Genomic DNA, 15,010 nt, shown 5'->3' with positions numbered 1-15,010 from the left:
GCGGATGCCCGAAGCCAGATGAATGTACAAAAAAGGGCAAATTCAACAAAATAAGGCCAAATAGCCTCTATTTTAAGAAAAAGCCAACTAGGAGCCAAATCTTACTACAATTTTAACACGTTATATTCAAACAACATCATGCTCCAGGCATTGTAATGATCTAATAAAAAAATTAAATGTTTCTGATTGCATTGTATGTCAACAGAACTAGTTTTTCATTTAATTATTTATTACAAATCACAGTCATGTTAAAATGTCAGGTTTTCCCAGGATGGGTATTTTCCACGATATTTCTATGTCATTCTTATTTGTTAAACAAACATTATAGTCATTGCCATTCAAAATGAAAAAAAAAGCCAAAATTGGCTGTCAAAATGCCAAGTTACCAACCCTGTTAAAACAACATTTCTTGTCGGTAGATTAGCAACTTAATTTTACAAGGAGTTGTTTTTATTTTCGTGCAAGCTTGAAGCTCCTGTACTCTTATGCAGATTGTTGTTGCTTGGATAACATTTCTATTTGTACACATTTCTATTTGTACACGTTTTCTTTTGTGGACATAAGTTTTAAAACTACCAACAAGAGTCGATTCATTTCTTTCACATCTTATGAATGGTCAATCAAGCTATTCAATGAAGCAAAAAAATACTTTTTTCACAGATTTCCTTGGATATACAGATTTTGAATTTACATATACATTAAAATATCGGCTAGCAATCGTGTTTACAAACCAGGTCCTGTATGTAAGCATAAGCTACGAAGAGAACATACATCAGAAAGAATGATAAACCAACTGTTCGACCAAGACGAAACTTTGCCGTTGTGAACACTCCAAGACATATGAACAAAATCAACAACAGTAAAAAACCAAATTTCGCATGTGGAACAATTGTCATTTCACCTTTATCGTACATGGTCTAAAATAAATACAATGATAATAGTCGATATAAATAGAAAAAATCAAAAAACAAAATAAAACGTCTAGAACGACCATTTTGATAACGTAAAGAGCCGAGGCTCCATTTTATTTCCATTGTTAATTTTTTGTTTCAAACCAGTTATTCTGGATAATTGCTACCTACAAGACAAATATTATCCTCAAAAAATTACAACACACGCTGATGATTGATTCTTTGTACGTCCGCTTTCTTTCCTCAATCAGGAAAATTGATTTTACATTTAAGATTTACCTGGTCAACATCATTGAGCAACTTGATAGGATTGAGATTGTCAATAAGTGATTTTATTACAAATGGTAGACCAATGCCTAAGTCGATGTCAAAAACATTTGACCCGATGGCATTTGAAACAGCCATGTCTCCAAAACCATCACGAGCAACAATGACAGAGCTTAATGCATCCTGGAAAGAAATTGATAATACAAAATTACAAATAATTTTGAAAAAGAAAGAGCTTGTATTCTCCCCAGTTCCCTCCACTTCTCCCTCACCGTGAAATTATTTCAACATTATAATTATATTGACTTACGGGAACGCTTGTACCGATAGCTACCACAACCAATCCCATGGTAAACTTATCAATATTCAAAATACATCCGACTCGACCAACCAGAGTCACCATACCGAGGCTAAGAACGGCAATCCATAAGATCGAGACAAAAAAAGAAACGAGAAAGTATTTCCTGTTGTGGGGCTCTGAGCAGCTGGGTATTGTCCACGTGAACATACACAGGAATGGAAACGAAGGAATAAAAAGGAGCCAGCTTATGATGTAATTTAAGATGGCAATACACCCTTGTCCATCTCCTTTTTCTGGTAAACTAGCCACGACGGGGGGCAAACAAGGAATGACGCGCATTTTTATCACGTCTTCTTGTTGTTGTTGCTCGTTTACAAATTCTGTCATAAAACAAGTTGACATACAAAAGTATGAGTGGATTGAAGGAAAAAACGTCTGTTCTACGGCATTGTGGAAAATGCAGAGTAGATAGTGCGGATTTAGAGTGTGAAATTTCTCCTTCTATCATACTTTAAAGCAACTTTTTGTCATATTTCAAGGAACATTGAGAATGAAAGCGTGAAAGTTGAATCAAAGACTATCTTCTTTTTTTTAAGGAACCGAATTCAATAGAATATTGTGATTCGAGAAGTACAACAATTTTAATGGGAGTCCACATGTTCAACTATATAGGGGCATGTAAAGTATGGAAGTGTTTGGAAGAGGAAAGACTCTGTATTTTCCACTATGCCATGCAAGTTCTACTGCTCATTATTGATCATTTTTTGCTTAATATCTTTCTACATCAATTTCAATATCAACAGTTTAATTAAACTTGCCTTCTTCATGGTTGTTTTCTTTGCAGTAATCGTGCTCCATTTTCCCCATATGACTAGCCTGTCGCAGTATATCGTTTTGAATATGTCCAGCTGCGATAGATTTCACTTTGGCAATCTCGTGCGGGAAATGGTGTGGAAGGGAATATCTTCTGCTCGTCTGTTCAGAAAAGTCATACAATTTTTTTGTAAATCAAAAAAGAAATTAGTCGCTCAAAATTAAAAGTTATGGTCAAGTTACTCACAACTAGGGTACTTAAGGTAAACCTATTAAGGTTTTGCAGTTGCACTACCTTGCGTTACCATGAAGGAGAGACAATAAAATAAAGAAATCCCCAAAAATCTCAAAAAATGATTGAAAAGTTATTATTAGCACTATTTGTATGAATTTCTATTCTAAAGTTACACCCCAGCTGCATTATTTGTAACTGTTCTTTATACTGTCGTCTTGACTGTTCAGCTAAATTACCCCTGACTATACTGTAAAAACACGGACATGACATCAGCGATCCATTATTGACAACATTAGGGTTGCTATAACCGTACTAATTTTTTGATAATCCGATATTTTTATGTTTGATTTTTATTGCAGATTTTAAATTTAAGCCACCTTCTTTTTTACACAACCTTTTTACAGGTGCTAACGTTAAATCATAACGTATACTTACAAATGATTTAGAAATTTCTCCTCTATGAGAGTGTGAAAAATGAGGCAAAGTGCATGTTGACAACATACTGTGGTTAGATTTTGCAATCCTATCACTTGAGAATCTATGAAATATTTGAAGGAAAAGATTCAAATGTATTATTCATTATTTTAATGGTAGAAAAATTGAGTAACATGATTGCATTATCAAAAATTACTTTTAGTTGTTGTGATGGTGGAAGTTGCCCTTTATCAGCACATGTATCTTTTTCATACATTTCGTTTCCATCAGTCTCAAAGTCCTTTTCATTGATCTCAACAACAGTTTCCACAGTTGGTATATCAACAACAACAGGACTAACACGACTAGTTCTTTTAAATAAACACAGTGCTTTTAAGTTTGTTAGTATAAATCATAGCCATAAAGAATGGACACAAACAAAATCCTTTGTTCAAAAAGCGTGTTTTTATTCTGTAACCTTACTACATGACAAATTAAAAGTTGAGATGAATTCATTCCTATTCATATTCTTAGTTTCAATTGTCTTGTGCATGCATTGCAGTAAGAGTCGGGTGGATTTAAGTCCAACAATGGCTTCGTATCATGTATAAAATGGTAAATGAAAAACGTATATGCGCGATATCCTCCATTTTAACCTATAGCCTTTTTTTGCTGCAGCCGGCATAAAAATATTTATTTAAACATACCCCCATCGATCAAGCTTTTCCATCAGACTCCTGTTAAATTTCATCAAAATTATGTACAGAAAATATAGAAGAAGTAAGATTACGGATTCATAGAAATCAAATTTTGCATCCCACGAAAATAGAATGAACACTGCAATTGACAGGCCGTAGCAAACTGAATCACGAAGAAGGGGTCGCCAATCTAGCTTAAGTGTCTACAAATGAAAAAATGATTATTATATAGCCTGCATTTAACACGTACAGGACAAAACGACAATACAGAAAATGTCTCAAGACTCACTATGCATGGACAATATTAACTCGTAACTAAAATGTTATATCTCAAAAAGGGCTAAGTCCCCACCAATTCATTCAGATATCACGCACTATACCTGTTTTGTTAGTGCAGCAGTTAGCGCTATGATCACTAACAGATTAAAAACGGCACTCCTGAAAACAAAACATTTGTAGCCAGATAAACTATCAGTAGTTCATCTGTTCAAATTGTTATCAGATTGTGTTTCTCATACCCCACTATGGTGCCAACACCCACATCACTATTTGCAGATACACCAGCAACAGATGTGAAGAGTTCTGGTGCAGAAGATCCTGCAGCCATAAAAGTTGCACCAGCTACATCTTCTGAAAGATCAAGCTTTTCTGATATTGCCTCCAAAGATGGCACAAAGAAATCGTCACATATAATAGCGAGTGCTAAAAACCCATAACGAAGTTAAACCCAATACATACGGTCAGCAAACCTAATTAAAAATTTGGCGAACTTGACTCCAAGCTCTTGACCAGACGACAAATTCATTAGGTAATAGGTATAAAATAAAACATAATCCGAAAAAGGACATCTTGTAAACTTAAATTCAAGTTATCAAACAAGACAATTAAAAATATAGCATTTCTGTTTCATCTCGAAACCAAAACCGAAATATTACATTTTTAATTGTCTTACCTTTTCGGATTATGTTTTATTTTATTGACATCAAGTGGTTTGAGTATGTATGAAATTGTCATGGCAAATCTTCATTTTTGGTCGACTATTTCATTTACGCCTTCAGCCACCACTGGAAATTTTTGTCATTAGAAGTCAACACATAAAGTATGATCTACAATATATACTACCAATGAAAATAACAATTATAGATATGATGTGAAGTGTCATCCACCCATAGGCTTCGTTTGGCGTAATCATTTTACGGTTAGGGTCTGATTCATTCCTCAAGTTGTTTGTTTCGAACTCACACGTCTCCCACTCACTTGTTGAAAGCAAGTTTCTTGATGTAAACCTTGATTTATCTTAAGTAAGCAATGTTTAAATCTTTATGATTAAATAACATTATCCATTATCACACAGAAAAGATCACAAGTGTCTTTTTCAATGTGCAGTTGGTAATGTTACCTGAGGAGATGAACAATGAGACATTTGGTATGAGTGAATGAAACAGCGATGTGCAGCACAATAGCACAATAAAAAATGAAATACGAACAAAGAACGACTTATGTCTTTCGCGTCTTCTTGAACCAAATACAAAGTGTTGAGCCATATTTTCTGGGTTCAAGAAATGCTGTTTTGAAAGGGAAAAGAAATTTTTTTGAATCAAATATGTATGATTGTGGTATCATAAAATATACACAATATGAATACAATGTATAATTCTATAGCATGATTCTAATTCCACGTAAAAAGAACACTGAATGTGAAAATCAAGAGCTGTACAATTATTTGCGCTGCAAAATCATCGAACAAACTCATCTGTGTAAATCTCTCACTTTTGTTTATATTACAGCCTCTTGCACACTTATGCAGACGCAAACAATGGGGAAAATAGTAATGGATATTTCAATTAGCTTTCCAGAGTAGGTAGAGCAATTTTTTCCAGCTCACTGTGCAAAAATCATTGTTATAATTACGAATGACTTTTGAAATTTGTACTTTATATGTATACGTTCAACTTTTTTGTTTTGACTAGCAACTTTATCATTGAACGTGTAACATACCTTTCCTAAAAAGTAATTAAAAGCTGTGTGTTGTCTAAAGGTACGTTTAGACACAACGATTTGTCGGGCCGACACTTACGCCATATTACGTAATTCTTGCCATATATGGAATATTTGTCTTGTAAGACAAATCGCTGTGTGTAAATAATGCATCCGATGTATTTACGTGATTTCAAAAAAAAGCAAATATGTCAAGAACAATAGCAAAGCGAAATAAAAACTTCTCATTGTAGCTACGGAGGCAATGTATATTATTATTATTCCCTCAAAAAATAAAGAAAAAAAGAAAACAAATATAAAGATCGGTGTGAGTGAAGTGCAAATCGATCTAAGTTTTGCCGAGTTTCTTTTTTTAAGAAAATATTCTTGATTATTTTCTTTTTCTGAATCTCTGCAGCTTTTGGTTTTCAAAAAACAACGACGCTTTCAACAATTTCTTTTTCCGTGTTGACAGAAGACATTTCGATGATTTTCGATAATCATATTTTGCTTGTTTCTGAACCCATAGGAACACAGTAAAAATCGGGAAAAATTTTAGTTTGTTACAGATTTTCGTCCGATTTTTCGAGTCGGGCGACTTTCCAAATATGGCATGAACACGTAAGGCTTGTCGGCCGGACAAATCGTTGTGTGTAAACGTACCTTAACTAGAGATTATCAATTAATATATGGCTTTGCCAATGATTGTACGATAAAAAGTTACCTACCTACAAATACTTAGCTACCAATTCCTTTGAAAGGGCGACATGGCTTTTAGCAAAGCGATTTTGACAGCTATCCAAAAATCATGAAATAAATAGAGAAGATAGGGGAGTCAATGTCAATGAAGCAACTGTGCTTGTTAATTGAAGTAAAATGACGTAGACAACAAAGAAAATATTATAGTAATTAATTAAGCTTGTTGTTATGGTAACGACATTGAAGAATTTTTCGTTTCTTCTCTGACTTTCCAAAACAGTTTTTCTCCGTTAATATAATTTTAATTTCCAAATGTAATTAAAAGACTATTCTACGTTTAACAAATAAGCAACGTGAAAAGTAAATTATCTGTAAAGTAAAAGCATATATTTTGTGGTAACTCTTTCAATTATATAGAGTAGATATCAGAGCGTATATTGAGGGTATAGAAATGGAGGCCATATAAAACCTAACTATTGAATATTACAAAGTCACATGTTTCTGACCCAGTAAAACACTAAATCATTGACACCTTAAATAATGGTTGAGGAGTAAGGTTCAGCAGTTTATCCTGTATTTCAATTGTGAACTTGTTTCTCTTACATTCATGTACTGCGTTTTTACAAGTTTTCGCATTTATGTCTTCAGCATTTTGTGTTCTGCGCGTAAATATTTTCATTTTAAACCATTCACAAATACGCTGAGTGGAACTTTAGATTTTATTTTCTGAGCATGTTGCCTTTATGGCAGAAGTTTTAAGTGACATTTGAAGACCCAGAAGTACTTACACCTTGGAGTACATTAAAGTGCCTTGAAACCATTCTTCTGTAAAGTTTTATTTCAAAATCTTTTCGCTTTGAACAATCTTCTTTAGTTCGCGCATGCGTGGCTTAACTTTCATGTAAAAATCATCTAAGAAGCTCTCCATCGCTTCAACTTTCAATTCAAACTCCGTTTGCAAATCATTCTGATCAGTGTGCATCATACGACTGTTGTTAGAAGCAGTTTCATTACAAGAGGCGTGAGAGAAAATTCTTATTTCTGGCACCGAACAATGGCTTGAATAAAATTGCTTCGATACAGTTTTGTCGGGCTCCGAGTGTGATCTGGTGTTCCTGTGACCTCTGTTGGGATAGCAACACGGCACCTATAATTATGATACAAGTGTTGTAATATTATTTGTAGAATAAGTTAAATTTGCAAATGCGATACATATTGCTTTGACATATAACTAAAATCTAATTTTACATTTAGATTTGAAACAGATTTAGACCATCTAACATTACCATTGCTAGATTCATTACCATTCTTATATCATGATCATTTGACTCGTGACCATAAAATCAAGGCAGAAAAAACAAAAATTTATTCTTTAAGTAAACAATACTATGCAGAAACATACAAAACTTTGATAAATAATTGCTGTTTAAAGCATAACCGTCCCTTCAAGCTGATGCAGTGACTTAAAACTATTAACCCGAAAACAAATGCTCTCAAAATAAAAGATCAACCTGATGAAGGTTATCTTACTGATAGAAAAGCATCAAATGTTAAAATGAATACATTACTATGGTAATAATTGAATGTTTTACCTAATAATGATTAAAAATGATAATTTAACAATATATATTAGGTTAGTTTACAAACTTGTATGCACGTAAACGTCATGTAAGCATTTTTACCTCGTTTTCTTCGATAATTGTGCATTCTCTAGATAATTCCTTTCTTGCTAACTGCGAGCTAGTCTTCCTACCACGAGACTGGCCAAATTTCATTCTGTTCATTGTAATTTGGACCTTGTCCACTGCTCGACTTAAGTCGGTTACCATCATTGCTAGATTATCAGCAACAAATTCCTTATACCAATGATCACCTAAATTTTGAAATATATCTAGATGACAAAGAAAACTGTCTCGATTTATTGGATTTGAAACAAGTAAAACCAAACATGGAAGCATGCACTTAACAATTATTTTGAATCATCACTCCTATTTCAACCTTTCAATTGAGGTATAACGTTTATAAATAGTAATGAAGACCTTACGACCACATACTATTTATTCTTTTATGTTTTCTCCAGCGATGAAGATTTGTATAAAGATGATTCTTGAGCTTTTTTAAATACACAATCTTTCGACGGTTATTCCACGCCAAATGCTCACGATTACATACAATGTAACGATTGAACCTCCAATAACTTTGAATCAAAGAAGCTGCAGCAATTTTCTTACGATTGATCTGCTCTAAAATCATACAAGGATTGTTTCATGTTTTTTGTCAGCAAAAACTGCTCAAAAACATGAAGTTAGTGCAAAACCTCGTTGTTAACCTCATTGTTAACCTCATTGTCGTTTTTGCTAGAACTTCGTATATATACCTGCATTTTCCAAATGTGCCAGTATGCGCTTCTCATTTTGACTCAACTGCAATGTGTCATTGACAACCGATACCAGTAAAGCCATTAATAATATACCCAGAACTGACATCAAACCAACAATTAGACGACCGATAAGAGTCACTGGAACCACGTCACCATAACCAAGCGTAGTCATGGTTACTACAACCATCCATGTATAATCCTAGAATAAAGTAACTTGTTCGGGTGAAATTGTTATACAAGAAATGAATAAAAAATGCATCAACTCAATCACAGGCGATTTAAATGTGAGATGTAAGAAAAATACAGTGCTGCTTTGTGATCAAAAGGTGTAACTCGACGCGTCAAATCAAACCTGACAAGCACTTGACATATGGTTAATTTTTAAGTCATTGTCAACGATATCAGATAAGTTATCTCAACGATTAATCTTGACAGCCATGGCATCATTATTGGGGTTTTAGAATTTTCAACCAAGATTTAATCGGGCCATGCAATCGATCTTTATAAGCCATTGCTGATACAGATACTTTGTTGGCGAAGAACGGAGGTGAGCAATTCATCATTATTTGTATAAAAATTGGTTTGTACACAAAGATATACCCGTAACTTATTTGTAAGACTTTGCTATTATCAATTTCAATTATCTCTATAAATGGGCAGAAGTTTGTGCGAGTAAAGTTGCTGTATTGTTCATTTATATATCTCTATATCATATATGCAACTCATCCAACATGAAAATCAACAATTGTGTAAATTGCTTCTGTTTTTAATGTATATGATCATTGCAAAAGATTTTCTTATATAAGTTCAGTTTATGTAATTTAAATTTATTTTTAATCAAAAATATACACAATATTTGTTCAGTCCGCCATAGCTAAGATGGAATTAAGTCGCACAGAGCATATTTTTTTGTATGGTGTTGAAGTTAATGCTGACATTTTATTTTGGGTTTCGGCTTGAAATTCCTCCAAAAATGATTTATAACAAATTGTAGGTAATTAAGTTAACGTAATAGATCATGAATATTTTAAAATGCAATCAGTTAACCGGCTTAGGTTTTAAAATGAGTTCTGAGTGCATCACTTTCAAGGGACTTTAAGCCTAACATAATTGATAATCGTCACCTTCATTTACACTTTAACGGATGACCCTCTTCACTTAAGGGACTCGTGTTTTTGAATTTTTCCTCTATTATTAAAAATTTAACTTACAGAACAGCACAGCAAAAATTAATTTTTACAATCACATAAAAATGAAAAAGTTTAATATGACTGTGTTTGCAAAGGATATTTGCATGCAAGCGTTTTAACGAAATACATGACTAGTTAACTTGCATGAAATATATATACATAACATTTGAGAAGCCTTTTACTTACAAGGTAAGAATCCTTCGCTTCGATAACATAAAGTACAAATGCACCAAGAAATATGTTCACCAGGTAAGTGGACACAAGAACGCGAAAAGGCATCTTTTTGACAAATGTCTTGAGCAAAAACATATTTGAGAGCTCTGTTCTCGTTACAGAAGCTAAGAACATACAAGTTTTATTCCTTGTAAATTGGTTGTGTTCTTTCATATAACGAGCAAAAGCATACATTCGTACAAGTACTAATAATTGAAGCTTGTAAGATAAACCCAAGTAATGGTCGGCCAGTGGAGGTACGTGAAACACGCACAAAACACTCTCCAATACATAATAAATTAGTAAATTCGAGTTAAAAACGGTGGCAGAATCGGGCAAGAGATTTCTAGCAATGTCAAATTTGCAGATGCTCGCATATGTTAGATAGATATTGATACACATTATGAATGTAAGCATGGATATAAGACATTTTGCTACAACGCTTACAATTTCCTCTGCTCTGAAAATGTGTATACTTAATGAAGAAATTGTTTGCTGTCGTTCATTTGTGTTCAAGTGCAAATGATGCGTTAGTTCAACGTCTATAACCGCTAAAGCAGCAGAAATAAAGCCAAACCAACATGCAACAGTGGAACATCTTCGCAAATGTTGTAAAATGATTTTCCTGACAATTTCCATTCCGTTCAGCGTTTTCATGGACGACTCAAAGGAGCATAATCCCGTGCTGGGCATCAAATTTACATTGTCGATTCTAAGTTTGTCTTCAATACTGAAATGTCGAACCCATGCCATTGGTGTGTACAAGGAAGATTTCGATGGATTCTGTTCATTTTGCTCTACTTCATTCTGTGGTCGCATCGTCAGACTATACAGCCATTCAGCTATTCTCCAACACATAAACTAAAACATCCAAATCTTGCTCAGGACATCTTGTCATACAAAGATGCAGATGTGAGATTCGAGTGTCGAACGGTAAGTTATTGAACGAAATCAGTCCTTTATTTGGCCTCTAAATTTGTCGCTTAGCTACACGTCAAATGCACAATATAACAGTTCTTTCTCATTAAATAAGAATAACGATCACTCTACAAGCTCTAAACATGCTATGCGCGCAGCCTACGTTCGGATCTGTAATATCAATACGATATAATCATACTATAGTGCTCTGGTTACGGTTTCCCGCTGCTATGATGAATGGTTAGTGGAAAATAAACATCACGTATCATCTCCTTAATGCTATGTAAACGCTAACTGCTTAGATATATTTCAGTTTATAAGTTAATTTATATTCAAGAAGCTATAATTACGCAGTCAAAAGAGTGATGTCAGTTTTCGCGAATATTCTTTGATGTATGAAACAATGATCATAAGAATTCAGTTAGGACAGATGTATTATAATGTAATTATATATGTGTTGCTTTTTATCCATTTAATAAGCACCTTGTTGTTCTGTTATCTCTACAAGACATTTTAAGAATTTCTACCAGCATCAAAAGGCCACCAAATTTATGGAACAACTAATATTCCATGATAGCTGATTAAAAGATTCATTCGCTTAATAATCATCAACAAAATTTTGGAACATTTTATTTTGACATACTCTTTCACGGGCGGTGGTCGACTGCCCCTCCCCCAATCAAAAATTGTTCCGCGCGGTCCCTGTCCTTCATATATAGGAACAAATAAACAGTTACAAACGACAGCAGACATAAATATGACAACTAAAAAGAAAAACATTTCAAAATAGAAACGCTTTCATAGAATTTAGTCAAAATATAACGACTCATCACGATTTAAGAGTCTTCACAATTATTCTTAGATATTTTCTGGCTTTTTGGAATACACATTATCTTTAGAAACCTGGTTGAGGAATGTAGATAAGGTAAACATAAGGTAAACGACGCAATCGAGCGCGTGCATTGCTATTTGAGCCAAGCCACACACTCAACTTAACCATTTATCGTGAAAAAAGTTTCGTAAACGATTGTTTTCTACTCAAGGTAGACCTGTTCTTGCTTCCACCACGTAATTGACGAACTACTTCGTGAAAAGTGGAACAGATGTTTACATCATCCATAGCCGAAGTCTCAAAAAATGAGCAATCATTTCTCATTGCAAATATTCTTCCCTCACGTTTAGAAACGACTCTTAGATGTTCCAGATCCAGTTTGTTACCAACCAAAACAATAGATGGACTGAGACGCCGCAAGCGTTTGAATTCTTTTGTTAATTTTACCAATTGCTTTGCAGTTTCAAAGCTCAACCTGTTGTCTATTGAATATATAACTAAGAATCCTCGTCCTTCCGTAAGATGTACAGGCTCGGTCTAAAAAACACCATTACCTTTTAAAATTATATCATGTAATGATATCGGAATACGCAGCGTTTAACTACAATAGTCTATAGCCTAAAGTGCCTGGCATGCAAGATCAGTAGCCAAGGCTTTTTTGCTTTCAAAGGAATCAATGTTGCAAGGTTGCAAAGGAAACGAAATTCAATGAAAATTTTATGATCATGTGAAATCTGGGGAGTTAAACAAATGCATTGATTCTTATCAAGCTCTGTTTTCATTCCACCATGTATACAAACTACCCTAGTGCCCGTCATTATGTCTGAACATTTATAGTTATAATGATTAATTGCAGGGGTCGTAGTCTACATACTTGTAGTTTTTCAGTCAACCGGTTGTCTGAAAATGAGTTATTTTTAACATTATCACCTTCGTTGAACGTAAGTAAAAATGTTAGGGCCTGTCATAGAGATTCATGAATCAAATATAATATCATGCAAAGTTTATGACTTTTCGAAAATCCTGATAACGGATTCAAAATGGCGAAGGGTGTACGTCATTATATAAAACAATGAACAAATAAAGATGTGTTAAAGAAGTGGAAAGTGCAATAATTTCTTACTGTGTTTGCAGTATCAAAAATTCGTAAAAGTGTCGTGTCTTCATCTATATCAGCCAGCATCTCATACGTCATCTCTATGAATACAAAATGAATGATTGTTATTTCTCACATAACACCGGTCGGCAAACAAAACTAAACTTTTAATTTATATTCACATTCAACGGTTTTCTAAACGATGGAAAACTCTAGAATACTCAACTTTTGCCGATTCTTCCATCACCCCCCCCGGAAAAACTACAATGATAACAATTCAGTCTTACCAAGCGTCGGATGGTACTCATGAATGAATCTTCCAGTTGAAAATCTCACAAGAATCGCTACAAAAACAAAAACGTGACACTATTTGTAATTACTTCATTTGATTTCATTAAATTGCCAACATGCCCCAAAAAGCTAACAAGATGTTTCTACTCAACATCAGCAGTTTTGTAATTTCAACGTTTGACAACACCTCCTAGACATTCTTAGATAGCAGTAATTGAGTTAAGAACGAAATACTGATTGATGAACATATTATGCTACCACAAATAACCTTAACCCACTCGTACAAAAATCCACTGCATACTAACGACATACCAGGAGATTTATCTTATGTTACAAAATATAGATTGTGATAGTGTGTAAAACGTCAAAGCTTCCATCGTTCAAACACGTGAAACAATTTCGTTATGTTTTTCTTGGAATTGAAATGTCAAGAAATTTAAGTGACAACTTTCATCATTCATAATTGAAGCAGAACAATAACCAAAATTAAACTGGTTCGACTGTTTTTAGACAAAAAAAAATGTGTAGAAATCTTTCAGTGTGATGGTTAATTGGTGAACTCGATTGGAAATCACACACCAGAATGCCATATATGGCATCGAATTAAAGAAGTCAAAAATGATAAATGATGCATTGCATATAATGAGGAATTCAAGGGGGCACAGAGGGGTAGTTTTCATTATACAATAATAATATAAACTCGTAGCAAGCTCAGCTAACCAACGCAAGCCTATATCATTTTCGTATATTAAATTATTAAAACATCAACATGTAAGGTTACCATTGATTCCAGGACCATTTCACAATAAATATATTTCAGGAATTAGAACAAAACTTGTTTTCATCATCAACAAAATGACACAAGAATAATTTTAGGATTCTTCATTAGTTAGTAATAAAAAAATTTCATTAAAATTGGGAACACATGCACATTGAAAGGATAACATCGATGCAGCGTCCATTTCTCTCAACAGAAAGCTATCAAAAGTTCTTGATTAATAGTAGGACAGTCCAGTTATACTTAAGTGGTCTCAACCTGCAACTACTCATGTACTTATAGGTAAATATCTATGGAACTTAATCTTCTAAACTGCGTATCTCTAAGAACATGACAGACAGTGATTTTACCTGATTTTCCCACAGCTGCTTGTCCTAAGAGTACAATATTGTATTCTTTTTGCAATGGAACTCTCATGCTACCGATATTAACATCAAACTTCAGCGTATCTTTTCGAACGTTAATTGCTTTCGACGAAGCCGGTGAGTTAGAAGACGCGAGCCTTATGTCCACATCAGACTTGGAATGACGTAGTCGTCCTTTCATAAACTTTCCCGATAGAGCAGTATGGCTCGGAGACATGCTCCATCGTTGCACCGACATACTCATGTATCTCATCAACAACGTTTTCCCTCTCGGTAAATTCAAGTATCCGTTAGAAGTACACGTCGATGTGAAGTAAATGTGTATCGTCTAACGTCTAACGAGGCATGCGTGTTTTTAAGCGTCCGTATGTTCTTCGTCTCAGTAAGATAATATCTTGATTGAAACGAAACATCTTACGTCAGAAGACTACCACTTAAAAACTCATTTAAATGATTTAAAGACATACACATGTGTATTTAAAAAACCCACAGCCTTATACCTAATGGCCACATGGATATAGCAAATATTCTAAGCATTAAGAACTCGAGCAAAGTACTTCCTCAAGTTATCGCAGCACTGCAAAGAAATATTCTACTATGCAACTATTTAATAAATGAATGAAATACGTGCG

At 34.1% G+C, this 15,010-nt stretch overlaps 3 protein-coding genes across 3 annotated transcripts; all 3 read right to left on the bottom strand.

Moving 5' to 3' along the window:
• Positions 1-194: 194 nt before the first annotated feature.
• On the bottom strand, positions 195-6,994 carry LOC124447116 (sodium/potassium/calcium exchanger 1-like). Its single transcript, XM_046998011.1, has 11 exons — positions 6,848-6,994; positions 6,184-6,284; positions 4,762-4,925; positions 4,158-4,341; positions 4,020-4,077; positions 3,649-3,842; positions 2,963-3,065; positions 2,298-2,454; positions 1,489-1,859; positions 1,191-1,361; positions 195-917 (listed from the first exon to the last, which is right to left on the bottom strand). The coding sequence occupies exons 1-11, from the start codon at positions 6,992-6,994 to the stop codon at positions 711-713; spliced, it is 1,857 nt and encodes a 618-aa protein (XP_046853967.1). The 3' UTR covers positions 195-710.
• On the bottom strand, positions 6,526-11,516 carry LOC124445387 (intermediate conductance calcium-activated potassium channel protein 4-like). The gene is made up of 5 exons (XM_046996108.1): positions 10,072-11,516; positions 8,693-8,894; positions 8,370-8,558; positions 7,998-8,188; positions 6,526-7,462 (listed from the first exon to the last, which is right to left on the bottom strand). The coding sequence occupies exons 1-5, from the start codon at positions 10,954-10,956 to the stop codon at positions 7,151-7,153; spliced, it is 1,779 nt and encodes a 592-aa protein (XP_046852064.1). The 5' UTR covers positions 10,957-11,516; the 3' UTR covers positions 6,526-7,150.
• Positions 11,517-11,851: 335 nt separating this feature from the next.
• Positions 11,852-14,775, bottom strand: LOC124445388 (ras-related protein Rap-2a-like). Its single transcript, XM_046996109.1, has 4 exons — positions 14,364-14,775; positions 13,232-13,288; positions 12,972-13,045; positions 11,852-12,385 (listed from the first exon to the last, which is right to left on the bottom strand). Exons 1-4 carry the CDS (start codon positions 14,629-14,631, stop codon positions 12,017-12,019), a joined length of 768 nt encoding a protein of 255 aa, XP_046852065.1. The 5' UTR covers positions 14,632-14,775; the 3' UTR covers positions 11,852-12,016.
• Between the last annotated feature and the right edge of the window lie 235 nt (positions 14,776-15,010).

Source organism: Xenia sp. Carnegie-2017, unplaced genomic scaffold (genome assembly GCF_021976095.1).
Source record: "Xenia sp. Carnegie-2017 unplaced genomic scaffold, XeniaSp_v1 HiC_scaffold_22, whole genome shotgun sequence".
Classification (NCBI taxonomy): Eukaryota; Metazoa; Cnidaria; class Anthozoa; order Malacalcyonacea; family Xeniidae; genus Xenia; species Xenia sp. Carnegie-2017.
This window is presented reverse-complemented; position numbering and strand designations above follow the sequence as displayed.

What these genes read in the sequence shown, in the direction of transcription:
- LOC124447116 (XM_046998011.1), bottom strand. Translation starts at nt 6,994, where the DNA reads ATGAAAATATTTACGCGCAGAACACAAAATGCTGAAGACATAAATGCG. An exon ending in CTCCTCAACCATTATTTAAG is followed by an intron (nt 6,285 to 6,847) that starts GTGTCAATGATT and finishes GATAATCTCTAG; the next exon opens with TTAAGGTACGTTTACACACA. An exon ending in CTGCTGCACTAACAAAACAG is followed by an intron (nt 3,843 to 4,019) that starts GTATAGTGCGTG and finishes TTTCATTTGTAG; the next exon opens with ACACTTAAGCTAGATTGGCG.
- LOC124445387 (XM_046996108.1), bottom strand. Translation starts at nt 10,956, where the DNA reads ATGTGTTGGAGAATAGCTGAATGGCTGTATAGTCTGACGATGCGACCA. An exon ending in AAGCGAAGGATTCTTACCTT is followed by an intron (nt 8,895 to 10,071) that starts GTAAGTAAAAGG and finishes ACTTTATTCTAG; the next exon opens with GATTATACATGGATGGTTGT. An exon ending in AAAACATAAAAGAATAAATA is followed by an intron (nt 8,189 to 8,369) that starts GTATGTGGTCGT and finishes TTCAAAATTTAG; the next exon opens with GTGATCATTGGTATAAGGAA.
- LOC124445388 (XM_046996109.1), bottom strand. Translation starts at nt 14,631, where the DNA reads ATGAGATACATGAGTATGTCGGTGCAACGATGGAGCATGTCTCCGAGC. An exon ending in TGAGTACCATCCGACGCTTG is followed by an intron (nt 13,046 to 13,231) that starts GTAAGACTGAAT and finishes TTGTATTCATAG; the next exon opens with AGATGACGTATGAGATGCTG. An exon ending in TTTTTGATACTGCAAACACA is followed by an intron (nt 12,386 to 12,971) that starts GTAAGAAATTAT and finishes GGTGTTTTTTAG; the next exon opens with ACCGAGCCTGTACATCTTAC.